This window comes from Colius striatus, chromosome Z (assembly GCF_028858725.1).
Source record: "Colius striatus isolate bColStr4 chromosome Z, bColStr4.1.hap1, whole genome shotgun sequence".
Classification (NCBI taxonomy): domain Eukaryota; kingdom Metazoa; phylum Chordata; class Aves; order Coliiformes; family Coliidae; genus Colius; species Colius striatus.
The window spans coordinates 16,977,959-16,989,993 of record NC_084790.1 but is presented as its reverse complement, the minus strand read 5'-3'; the positions used below and the strand labels follow the sequence as shown (position 1 = coordinate 16,989,993).

General features: G+C 35.1%; 1 protein-coding gene across 1 annotated transcript in view; it reads right to left on the bottom strand.

The window, feature by feature from the left end:
• SHOC1 (shortage in chiasmata 1) overlaps positions 1 to 12,035 on the bottom strand; it is a 45,098-nt gene that overhangs the window by 18,841 nt on the left and 14,222 nt on the right. Inside the window, exons 9-14 of the mRNA XM_062019340.1 lie at positions 10,734 to 10,863; positions 9,796 to 9,890; positions 8,657 to 8,899; positions 7,097 to 7,546; positions 4,743 to 4,868; positions 3,797 to 3,973 (exon numbers count right to left, since the gene is read on the bottom strand). Of these exons, the coding sequence (XP_061875324.1) occupies positions 3,797 to 3,973; positions 4,743 to 4,868; positions 7,097 to 7,546; positions 8,657 to 8,899; positions 9,796 to 9,890; positions 10,734 to 10,863 (1,221 nt within the window). The remainder of the gene's footprint in view (positions 1 to 3,796; positions 3,974 to 4,742; positions 4,869 to 7,096; positions 7,547 to 8,656; positions 8,900 to 9,795; positions 9,891 to 10,733; positions 10,864 to 12,035) is intronic.

The window sequence follows — 12,035 nt, the reverse complement described above, 5'->3', positions numbered from 1 at the left end:
TCAGTAATCACACTACACATACGTAATCAAATTGAAAGATCCTCAAAACATTCATTAAACACACGTAAACAGACATATCTTGAAAGGTTGGTTCTGGTGGTCTCACCAAACAGCTCATGATCTAGAATAAATTTTCCCATGTCACTTGACCCAGAGCAAGTGGCACACAGAGAATGGTTTCTGAAAGGTGTATAGGGATAGATGGTGCTTGCAGGGGAGGTTAAGAGTTTCCCTAGGTGTGCCGTTAAATGAACATTGTCTTACTGATTTCAGTAAGGCAATCTTTAACTATGCATGCAAACTGATTATGGTCCATCATATGAGTCCAGCTGCTCAAATTACTATTTCCACATCTGACTACTCAAACCACTAAATGTTTCAACAGCTCTGTAACTTCATCTAACACGTTTGCCAAATATTTCAGAATTCTTTCCAGGAAGCCAAAATGTCAGATTATCCACTAATCAAGAAGAAATTTGAAAGCATCCATAACCTCTGACTGAGTTTTAACAGAACTTTTTCAACAAATTTTAGACTATAAAAATCTTGTTCTTTATGGCAAATGGTTTGGACACAGCTAGTCTTCACCAATGAGAAAAATTCCTATTGTCTTCCAGAAATGATCCATGTAGAGTTTTAACCTCTCATATTGCCTTCTCCATGCCTAACCAAGCTCTCCTGATGAGAATCTTATCATAGAATCATGGAATGGTAGGGGTTGTAAGGGACCTGTAGAGATTATCTAGTCCAACTCCCCTGCAGAAGCAGGATCACCTAGATCAGGTCACACAGGAACGTGTTCAGGTGGGTCTTGACGACCTCTAAGCAAGGAGACTCCAAAACCCCTCTGGGCAGCCCTCACAGTGAAATAGCTTTTTCTTATGTTTAAGTGGAACATTTTGTGTTCCAGCTTCATCCCATTACCCCTTGTCCTGTTGTTAGCTACTATAGAAAAAAGGGATGCCCCAACCTCCTGACACTCACCCTTTAGATATTTGTAAATGTTAATAAGATCTGCCCTCAATCTTCTCTTCTCCAGACTAAACAGCCCCAGTTCCCGCAGCCTTTCCTTGTATGAAAGATGTTCCAGTCTCCTGATCATCAGGCCACCAAGGCCCTGTGCTGGACTCTTTCCAGAAGTTCCCTGTCCCTCTTGAGCTAAGGAGCCCAGAACTGGACACAGGACTCCAGATGAGGCCCCACCAGGGCAGAGTAGAGAGGGAGAACCTCCCTTGACCTGCTGTCCACACTCTTCTTGATGCATCCCAGGATGCCATTGGCCTTCTTGGACACAAGGGCACATCTTAACCATCTTTGAGAAGTAAATTTGGAGGACATCTGCTTCTTCTTAGATCGATAGAGTAAATCAAACAATTTGTAGGTGATATGTTTGGTGTTATGTACATATTTTGAATAAATCTTCAAGAACTTGACTGAACAGGAAGGAATTACTACTCTGATAAAGGAAAGCATTTTAAGGAATTGCACACAGCTAGTGGTGTAGTTAACTGTCTTAAGAAAGGAAATATGTGACTGCTGCAGAGTAAATGGACTTAAAAGGCAGGCTTCAAGATAATAAAAAATGGTTGTGGAAGATAATTAAAGAATAAATGACTACAGCTGATCATGGAATTACTGAACGAGACATACAGTATAAGAAAAATACTCGTTAATTCTGTGCCCTGGGATCAACATTGCTTTCAAAGAAAAAAGACAAGTGAATCACTTAAGAAGGAAAAGTCAAACTTATGAAGACAGCTACCAGAAGAATTAGCTGGAAAGAGTATAGAAGACAAAGATCTTGACACTATTCTGTATCAAAAGAGAAAGTGACTGTTCATCACTGTCAGCAAAGGTGCTGAAACTGAAAGACTATGTCCAGCTCTTGACAAAACTCACCATAAAAACTCAGTGAGGAATACATGTCATTTAGGAACCAAACAAGACAGTAAGAAACTACATTTTATGATGAAAGATTGGAGCATTTGGTGATAATTGGTATGGAAAGAAAAGGCCATCAGGGTAATAATAATCTTCTAATAGATCAATGCCATCATTGTAAGTGATTGTTTCCTATGTTCACTGTAGGACTAAGCAGAAAATGCTTCAATACACTCTAAGTAAACCAGGAAGGCAATAAAAGAGTGAAGTAAGTCACCAGGGAGGTTTTAGAATTCTGTTTGTATGGACCTTCCAGCAAGAAAATGCTTATCCCTTTCTACTTCTTTAGCTGGGGACAGATTGCAATGCTTGCACGTTTCTCTCTCTTCAGTGCAGATAGCAGTAGCTAAATCAAACTGACTTTTTCTTTTGTATTTTAAACCAAGAATAAAAAGTCTTTACTGTTTTCCTTGAGCTGTAGTCCAAAGACCTGCCTATTTCACAGGTTAATTTTTTGTCCATCAACAGTTATTTTTGTATAACAAGGGATGGGTAAATATCCATTAATCAGAAAACCCTTGCCCTCAAAAGGAAGGTCCTATAGATGGCTATTAGGCTCACTAGTATTTCAGCCAGTAAATATTTTCATTGATTTTGTTGATGTGATTTTAGTAATTGGTAATATACTGCACAGCTAACCTACAATCCAAGAGGACCCTGAAATTTGAATAAGCCCACCTCTCATCCCAGCTCCTACTTTAGTCTACATTTATACAGAATGTAAACTGCATTTGAAAGAAGTTTTCTTAAATCAATCTTTGATTAAAAGGTGGACTCTTACGTATTTTCCCCCCTGATCTCGAGAAGCAATAGTAGTTCTCTGTATACTTTTCTCAGTAATGTTTTCTTTTCTGTGATTCATTGATGCTGATATATGCCAAGTTGCTCCCTCATGTTTGTGATGATGGTGTTTGCTTTTTTGTAAGCTCCCTCAAATTAAGAGAACCCTGCTGATGACAATTTTAATATGGCAATTCTATAGATCACAGACTGTAATTTTACAGAGACCACTAATTTTTGTTGTTTGTTTGCCTTCTCTCTCATTTGTAATTTCATTAGTTTTATTTTGAGAAAAATAGATTCAGCATGGAAAGCAATAAATTTGAAATAGCTAAACAGTTATCGCACAAGCAGTAACATAACATAAAAACTCAGCAGGTGGGAGCTGGCCTGCTATGCTTTCCTTACAACTAGTTACTGCTCCTTACAAGCAGTACATCTCAAAAAACAATCCAAAATACCCAATAGCACAGTCTGTGTTTTCCACCCAATAGCTTTCTAAACCTTCCTCAAGCACAGTCTGTGTTTTCCTAACTCTATCCATAGTAAAAAAATCTTCTCAAGTGGTCACTGATTTTGCTGGCAGTATTTTTCTTTTCGTTTTTCTGATTATATAGGATTATAGAGATGGAAAGCCAAAAAGAAACTAAATTAATAAGGATTTTTACCCTGCTCATTTCTAACACAGGATTAGCATTTTGCATCATGCAGGAGTGACAAACAGTACCAACTAAAACGAAAGAAACAGCAAAAACACGTAGACAGATTTTAATTTCAAAATTTAGCATAAAAAACCCAAACACTGTTTGGTATAAAAGCAATATTTCTGAATCATATCTAAAATACTTTAAAATTAAATTAGAATTCTTTTTGGACTACAATATTGAGGTTAATCAATATAACGCTGAAGAACTAGGAGACATTATTTTGGAAAAAAGGAAATCAATTACTGTAACTACAAGATAAACTGAAGAAAGGTCTTAATTTCTCAAACATCTAGAAATTTGTGTCAGCAATTAAACCTCTATTAGTATTAAAGGAGAAAAAACTCAATTATTTGTTTTAGAAGACACACCTTCTTTGAATCGATCCCATATCACTTTCTCTTGCTGTTTTAAGAAAAACCTTGTATGATCAAATTTAATGCTGTCAAAGCTCCAATTTACAGAAGACAGTACACCCAGATGTGTCAAGACTTTTAGAACAGGAGTGGCTACTTCTTCCAAGAGACAGTATGCTTGGCATTGGCTCTCTGGAGAGAAAAATAAACAAAACATAATAATAGTTTGGTTTCCTATACAACTACCGGTCAGCAACATTCAAGGGATCCAGAAAAACACAAACAACACTGACTTCTTCATGAAAGCTGCACCATTTATAAAAAATCACCAGGGGAGACTCCTGGGTAGCAGAATTAAGTCTATCCTCACATCACACAACCATGCTATTCCCCATATTTCATAAGGGATCAAACTCCAAGATGAAAAACTAGGATTTTCTACTCCTGTGATTGCCACTAAGATTGTGCTATCATTCCCTTGTTCTATAGCTTGCTTCTACTTTATAGTTTAGACTTAGGCTTAGTCTCTTTACATTCATGTTCCTATAACTTCTATTTACACAGCCCTTCTCCTTCCCTTCTTACTTCTAATATCTTTGTCTAGCAAGGCTAAACAAGCCCATCTGTTAGTCTCTTTGTGCCTTCATACTAATGGTCTTTAAAAGCACATGGGTGGCTGTTTTACAATTATTTCAAGTAACAATTGAGTTTCTTGTTATTAGCATTGATGACAGAACTGTCAATTGTCAAATGAGGTGAAAGGTATGTCCTTTTCCTCAAGTAAGAAGGTGAAACTCTCCTACATCCATTAAAAAAATATATACTTCAATCGATCATATCAACAAGGTTTTGGAAGATCAGAGACTAAGCCTAATAATTTCCATATCTGTCTGAATATTAGAATTTAATATAAAATGATATTGCAAAGCTATAAAACAAAAGCATATCCAAAATAGTATACCTGATGGTTCAATATTGATTGTGACACTGTCTTCTTTCTCTTGCTCCTTTTCCTCTACTCTTACAGTCTCACAAACAGAACTTTCCTCTTTGTGAATATGCATATGCTGTTCTTCAGGTTGCAGTGCTAAATCATTAAGCCACAAGTGAACACTTAGATACAATCATCACAAAGCCAGCTCAACAAACAAAAAATGCAAAAAAATTTTAAAATGTAATAGTTTATATGACACATTTTTCATTAACTTCATTATTATTTTCATGGGCTCACATAGTATGGAAAAAAATGAGACACAGGAGAGAGAGAGAGATGACAACTTGTCAGCCTTAACAGCCCAAGAAATCAGGTTCCTTTTCGTTAGGGCAGAAATACAGAGCTGGGAAAATTAAGGAGCTTGTACTATAGCACTGTAACACAGCTCCGTAGGAAAGCTTATATGCCTTTATATGGAGAAAAATTGTGTAACAGAGGAAAGGTGCTGCTAACTATAAGGAGCTCAAGCTATGAAAAAACCTCAGTGTGTGTGAGTAGAAAAGCTCAGATGCTGTAAGTGACCAACAAAGAACACGGAAAATGCAAATGGTAGGGGGAAAAAACCTTATTGAAAGTAACTTTTTCTTCCCTCTTATAGTTATAAGAGGGAAGATGCATGAGCTACAGCTTCTGCCTACAAAGTTTTCTCCGGCAGCTCCACATCTTTATTTCTGAAAGGGGTTTTGGTTGAACAACTGTCTTCTAAATATTGTGGATTTTTTTTTTCTAGTTAAGAATCTCAGTTTCCTCAGAAAATAAACACCATACAGAGATAGAATGAAAAGTTAAATAAATAAATAAAAAATCTTCCCAAATTCAAAAAGCTATACAGGGTTCAAAATTGGAGGTACTTCTTCCCTCCTGTGTATTTTCTGAAAGAAATATTATACACAATTACATCTTTGAATATAACCCAATTGACAAAGAAAATAAAGAGCAGTGCTGCCATTTCTTATTTTGAATTGAATTTAGAATGACTCTCAATGAAAAAATTTCCTTATTACAAAAGTATACTATCATTTACATAATTTCCACATCAGTGTGTTGAGACTTGTACATTTTAATGGGTTCTCTAGATATCTGACATAACCAATGCGCAACTCTGGGGTCTAATTGTAAACATATGCATTTAACTTACTTAAACCTCCACAAGTCTATTCGTTACTGTAACAGCTCGCTTTCAATACATTTGGCTTGTTAGAGGCTGCGGTTCTAGCCACAGTTCACTAGATGGTAGCATAAAGCTTCAGGTACTTCAGGTGCTCCTAGTTTTAAAACTGGGAGTTGCTTTCTGATAAAGTGTTCCACACACATTTTTCACTGTCAGATGAATTTTACCAAGAAATCATTTCCTCCACAAGACTATATAACTTTCCAATTAAATAAATATCTCAGTTCTATTCTACAGGAATTATTGGTGAAAGCTTTCATGGAACAATTTTTTATTCTTTTTTTTTTTTTCTTAATGCTGGGACATATAACTGAAATACATATTGAAGTTCTGGTCAAGATTCTGCCACACAAGTCCAAAAACTGAAAAATATTCTTCTTTAACACAACTTTATCTTAAAAAGTGAATCTGGAAATATGTCACTGTCTCCCAATATTTTTAGGTCACAAATATTTACGTTTTAAAAGAAAGAATTTAATCTACTTGTTTTCTCCTCTCTGCTATTTTACACTTCTGGAAAGCTCAATGCATAGTCTCAGATTCTTTCATTAGCATTGTCACCAACAATAACTGGGCTGCTGACACCTTTCTGTTTTCCTTAAGACCTGTTCCAGCTCTTTGTCTGGGACTGCCCAAGGTAATAAGTTCAAAAAGTTCGTTACAGTTCATTGCCTATGCTATGCTGATTCTACAAGAGTATTGATGATTACAATTTGATAACTGCAACTGATTCAGTAACTACAACTGATAACTACTACATCTCCAAAGAGGCCAGGAGATCTGATTCGGAACATATGGACAGAAGACATATTTTGGAGTAAGTACTGTTCAGAATTACTTTGTAAGAATAGAAATAAACTCATATGTTTATTTTATTGAAAACCATTTCCACAACCCAAAAAACCCTCATATCCCCAAACAAAGAACATTTATCCCTGCTAAACAAAACAAAATCCCTTAAGATATCTAAAGGAGAAAAAAAAAGGTAAGATCCATAGTTGAAAATTCATCGCCATGAAAATGTTACCATTGACTTTGAAAGACTTTTCCCCCCATAAATCTACTATCATGTACTAGCATGTATTGTAACTGGTATAAGAAAGCAGAACAAAACCTGGAAAAATGGCATAATAAACTACCGTTCACATACCTTTTTCAGGACTAGCTATAGCCTTTTTTTCCTCATTTTGATTGAGTGTATGTTTAGATCTCAGCATTATAAAATTGCTTAGATCAGAATCATCATTGTCCCATTTCTTAGCAAGTGCAAATGTTTCAAAGTTTTGAAAACTGGATGAGTTGTCTGGTTTAGAAAACACTTTACAGTTGACGGATTCCAATGATTTGGGGTTTTTCTTTTCTTGGTTTAAGAAATAACTTGTGTCTTCTACCTCATTCTTTTTTACATTTCCTCCAGTAAGCTCTCCCACAGATATACTTTTGCTGTGAGTTTTGGCAGATGATTCAGCACTCACATTCAGGGGAAAGTACTGCCTTTGAGTCTGCAGTGACATGTTGAGATTAATTACTTTATCTGACTGATGTCTCTCCGCAGAAAGGAGCTCCTGATTTGTCAAGGAATTCTTCTCCTCAAGCCACCCTAAAAGTTAAAATTCAATTTCTCCACTAGAACACAGACTATTCCACTTCTCCACTTGACTATTTTTGATAATCATAGAGAAAGCATTTTAAAATTTCTTCTTTCTGCCTTCCCAAATCATTAAAACCTCCTTTTAGAGAATTTGTACTTCTTAGCCCTAAGCCAAAATATAAAATGATGAGAAACAGAAGGCCATGCTACTGTTTGGAGACGTTTTCACCATCTGCCTGGTGCTTATTGGTGTCAGATTTCTAGGAAGTGAGATGCAACACATTTCATTAGGAAAAGAGAATTTTTTTTTAGAGGAAATAAATGAAGTAAAGCATGCAATTAGCTCCCTCTGAAGATATGCTTCACTAGCTCTTCATTTTTTTTGCATTGCTGATGCACATCCATGTTAAAACCTGTAGATAAACACTTTACAATGTATAAAAAGCAGTTAACTGGAAACATTCTTTCATGAGTTGTGCCTACTTGCTTCACAATATATCATGTTACTGTCAATACTTAGAGTTTTGCAAACTGATGCCTTGAAGTCAGGCCATAGTTATATAACAAAATCTAAATAACTTCTTGCATTTTCTGTTAAAGCTTGTATAAAGCTTGTTAAAGTATGTATAATGGTCCATAAGAAATTCTGAGGTTTATGAGTGGTTCACGTTTGAAACAATAGCCAGTATAATAAAAGCCCTCTGAATAGTATGATGAAAGAATTTTCACTGTAACGTACTCTCCCCACTGATATTCTGCAGATAGAACTATATGAATACCTGCTTTATTAAAACATTCCAATGCAAAATTATTATCTAAGAAAGTCTCCTGTACAAAACTATTTTATTAAAAAATAGTATGGCTGGTGGAGGGTACTTTCCATCGCACATTAATAGGAAAGGTAATTTTGTGTCATTAGACATTTTTATTTCTACAGTTTGTTCTAAATTTGTTCTAATTGTTGTTACCTCATATTGCTGTAAAACATTTTGTTCCTGAGAATAAGAAATCTCCCATTTCTTTCCTTCTTGTGGGTGTGTAACTGTCACTGTGTGATTCTCTGTTAAAGAACCTATCTTTGCCCTTTTATAACTATTTTTCTAAAAAGAAGATACTTACTTTCTAACTGATGTGATGTAAATTGTGTGAATGTTTCTACTTCTTTAGGAAGCAAATGGTTTGCATTACTGGCATCTATATTTAATTGCTCCAAAGTTTCTATGGATGTTGGATTTAAACCCAAATGAAGCCACCAGCTCTCCTCTAGCAAGCTAAGCATTGGTGCTTCTACCTCAACTGGTAGCATTTCCTTCAGTTCTGTAAGTGAATTACACTGATAGACAAGATTAACAGCCTGATGCTCTGAAAAAAACAGAAATCAACAGATAATATTAATAATCCAGAAACAAAAAAACAGGATGTAATTTTGGAAACAAAAGCTCCCAAGTACTGATGACCTGTTACGTATATCCCTTGTTTATACTTCCATTCATAACTCAGTGTACACTATTAGAAGCAAGGCAGTCAATGCTAGCAGACAAAGTGTGCTTTTTACTTACTGAGTGTATGAGTAAGGGGGGAGGGGTTACATCTAATAATGTGCAGTTGGGTTACCAAAGTTAGAGATGACATTGTTCATTGTCTGTGAGATTACCTGTCGTGTTTAAAAAGACTTAACTTAATCTTCATAATTGGACATAATAACTCAATCCTTAGATTTGTAAAATGAAGGCAAATAAAATGAAAGAAGAGTGATTAATGTGTATCCTGGTGCTATCAGAGATAACCTGAAGTTTATTTTGGTTTTGTATGTTTTGCTTCCTAACATGAACTCTACTCTTGTCAAATTACAACGTTATTTTCCATTAACAGTACTCTTGTATTGATTGATAGGTATTTTGGAACAGTATTCAAGGAAAAATGGCACAACGGAAAGAGTTCAACAGATTATCAAATTTCAGTTAACACAATAGTTGAATATAATTAGTAGCAGCAAGCTGAACATTTTCATAATGAAACAAAATTCTTACTTCATTCAAATTACCTCCACAGAAGGATATTTGACATACCATTGTTGCCATATTGTAACTTTTTATATGTACTAAAAGAATGAGACAACCCAAACTTCAGAGGATTAATTAACTGGACAAACTTCAATAGCTTGAAAGACATGTTCTGTAATATGACATTTTTTGAGACGCGTACGTAGAATTCTTCACCATCAATTAGAAATTGGATCATCAAGTAGAAATACTTACCAACAAGCAGAAGAGAGCTCATATTATCCTGATACTTCTCTGATTGCCATACCAAATGTTCTAAGTATTCTCTAGAGGGCTCTGTAATCAAAATACTAAGAACAACATAAAACAAGACCTAGAGGTATGAACTTTTACATCATTATCTGTTGAATTTGTATTACATAAAACTATCTTTTAAAGATCTATTTTCTCTCTAAATTTTAAGTTAATTAATTAATCAATCAATTGATTGATTAATTAATTGATTAATTAATTATTCGATTGATTGATTGATTAATTAATTATTTTTCTTGCTGGTATAGAGAGTCACTTCGTTTAACATCATCATGAACAGTAAGGAGTGAGAGGAGCCATCAAGGTTGGCTCATGAAGTAAAGCGGCACCAAGTGAGAATTTGACCTAGATTGTGGTTCCCTCCAGAAAATGCATATGTGAGAAAGACAGCAAAGCAAAAAATGCTAGTCTCTCATACAAGATGAGAAAGAAAGGATGAAATTGTTGTTGGGAATATCCCAAAAGTAGACAATACTTTCTTCTTGTATCTCTCCTGGAGATTTGGTAGGTGATATTTGCTCATTATATGTGTTTGCCGTATGTTTAAACACATGCATATACACATATGCATACCTGCTATATACATAAATATTTATTGTTTCCTACTGAAAAAGAAGACTTGATTTTCAGGCTATTAATTACCCCAGGAGAAAGGGTTCTACAGTAGCGAATGTCGTTTTACTCTTCAGGCTCCCCTGAAAAGCCACAGGTACAGATCACGCACTCTGTTCACTCATGCAAAACACAACATACATGCAGCTGTCTCAAAAAGCTTAATTAACAATTCATAACTAGGCTAAGGTGCTTTTTTGCACCAATTTTTAGGATTTATTTATTTAGAGAATTTATTATATGATTTATTATTACAAAGTTTTCATTACCTGTTGCCAGAAAGTGAAATAGGTTCTTCTTGAAGTCTTGTACACAGAAAATTAACCCACAATCTTTCTTCTCTGCATAGTGGAGTTAAAGGTACTTCCAATATGTCTTTCAGATATGGAACATGTTTAGCTAGAAATTGCACAATGCCCCACACAAAACAAAAATACAAAAAAATCTAAATCACGAAGCTACTTATGAATGAAATACATATACTTAGGAATTTTACACAAGTAAAGTTTTAGATTAAAACACAAAATATTTTCATGGGATGTTTCATTATTTAACCATTAAACCCACAACATTTTACATTTCATTTTGACATAATAATGTGTAGATCACATTCCTTTACCTACACTCTTTCCATGTAAGATTTTTTTTTACAATCATCAGGTACTATTGATGAGGTTTTGATATGAAGTATTCAGCCCTGTTGGGCTTTTTAGATAGTTCCCACATAATTTAAATTAGTTAGATGAGAGAAAGACTTCAAGCAATATTGTGGTGGCTGTAGCATTCAGATGAATGGACTCAGGATCTTCAGAACTAGGCTGTCAGGATTTTAAATGCAAAATTAATTGTTCAAGCAGAATTACTACTCATTATAATTTCTTGGGAAGGTCACTGAAATGAATTACAACACCAACTTATTTAAAGCAGCACACAAACATACCTGGCATGTTAAAAATCCCCCATGAGTCACTTTTCACATCCTTTGACAATCCTATTACACGTGGGCATTTTAAAGGATTGCTGCTTTGTATTCAAATCTAACAAGGAATTTGCAACTTCACTAATTTTGGTGCCATTCCATAAAAATTGACAGTTTACAAAGTTACCCTGGGATTTATATTTCTGACACTCTTCTAATAGTACTTCTTGTTAAGCTTGATCAGAAAGTAGAGGCAAGAAAAACCATAATTCCTCTATGTTCTGTGAAAACTATAATCCAGAAAAATGTTAAACAAATAGGTGACTCCATAAGGTAAACCGCTTGTAATAAATGCCCTATTCATTCCAACAGGCACTAAGCAGCTGCAATCACCATACAAACTTTGTTTGGCCAACTGGCACACAGCAGGCTACAAAGCAGCCACCCATCCAGCTGCTTCCAGCTGCTTCTTTTGGATCTAACAAGTAGATTGTATGACAGGAAGGGCATGAAAGATATAGGGAACAGAACAATAGGGAACATACAGTATACATTGGTGGGGGAAAAGTAAGAAATTAAAATGGTTACAAAATAAACAGATTTCCAATCAGCGTAATTTCTTTCACATTTACTTAGAACAAAAGAAACTCAG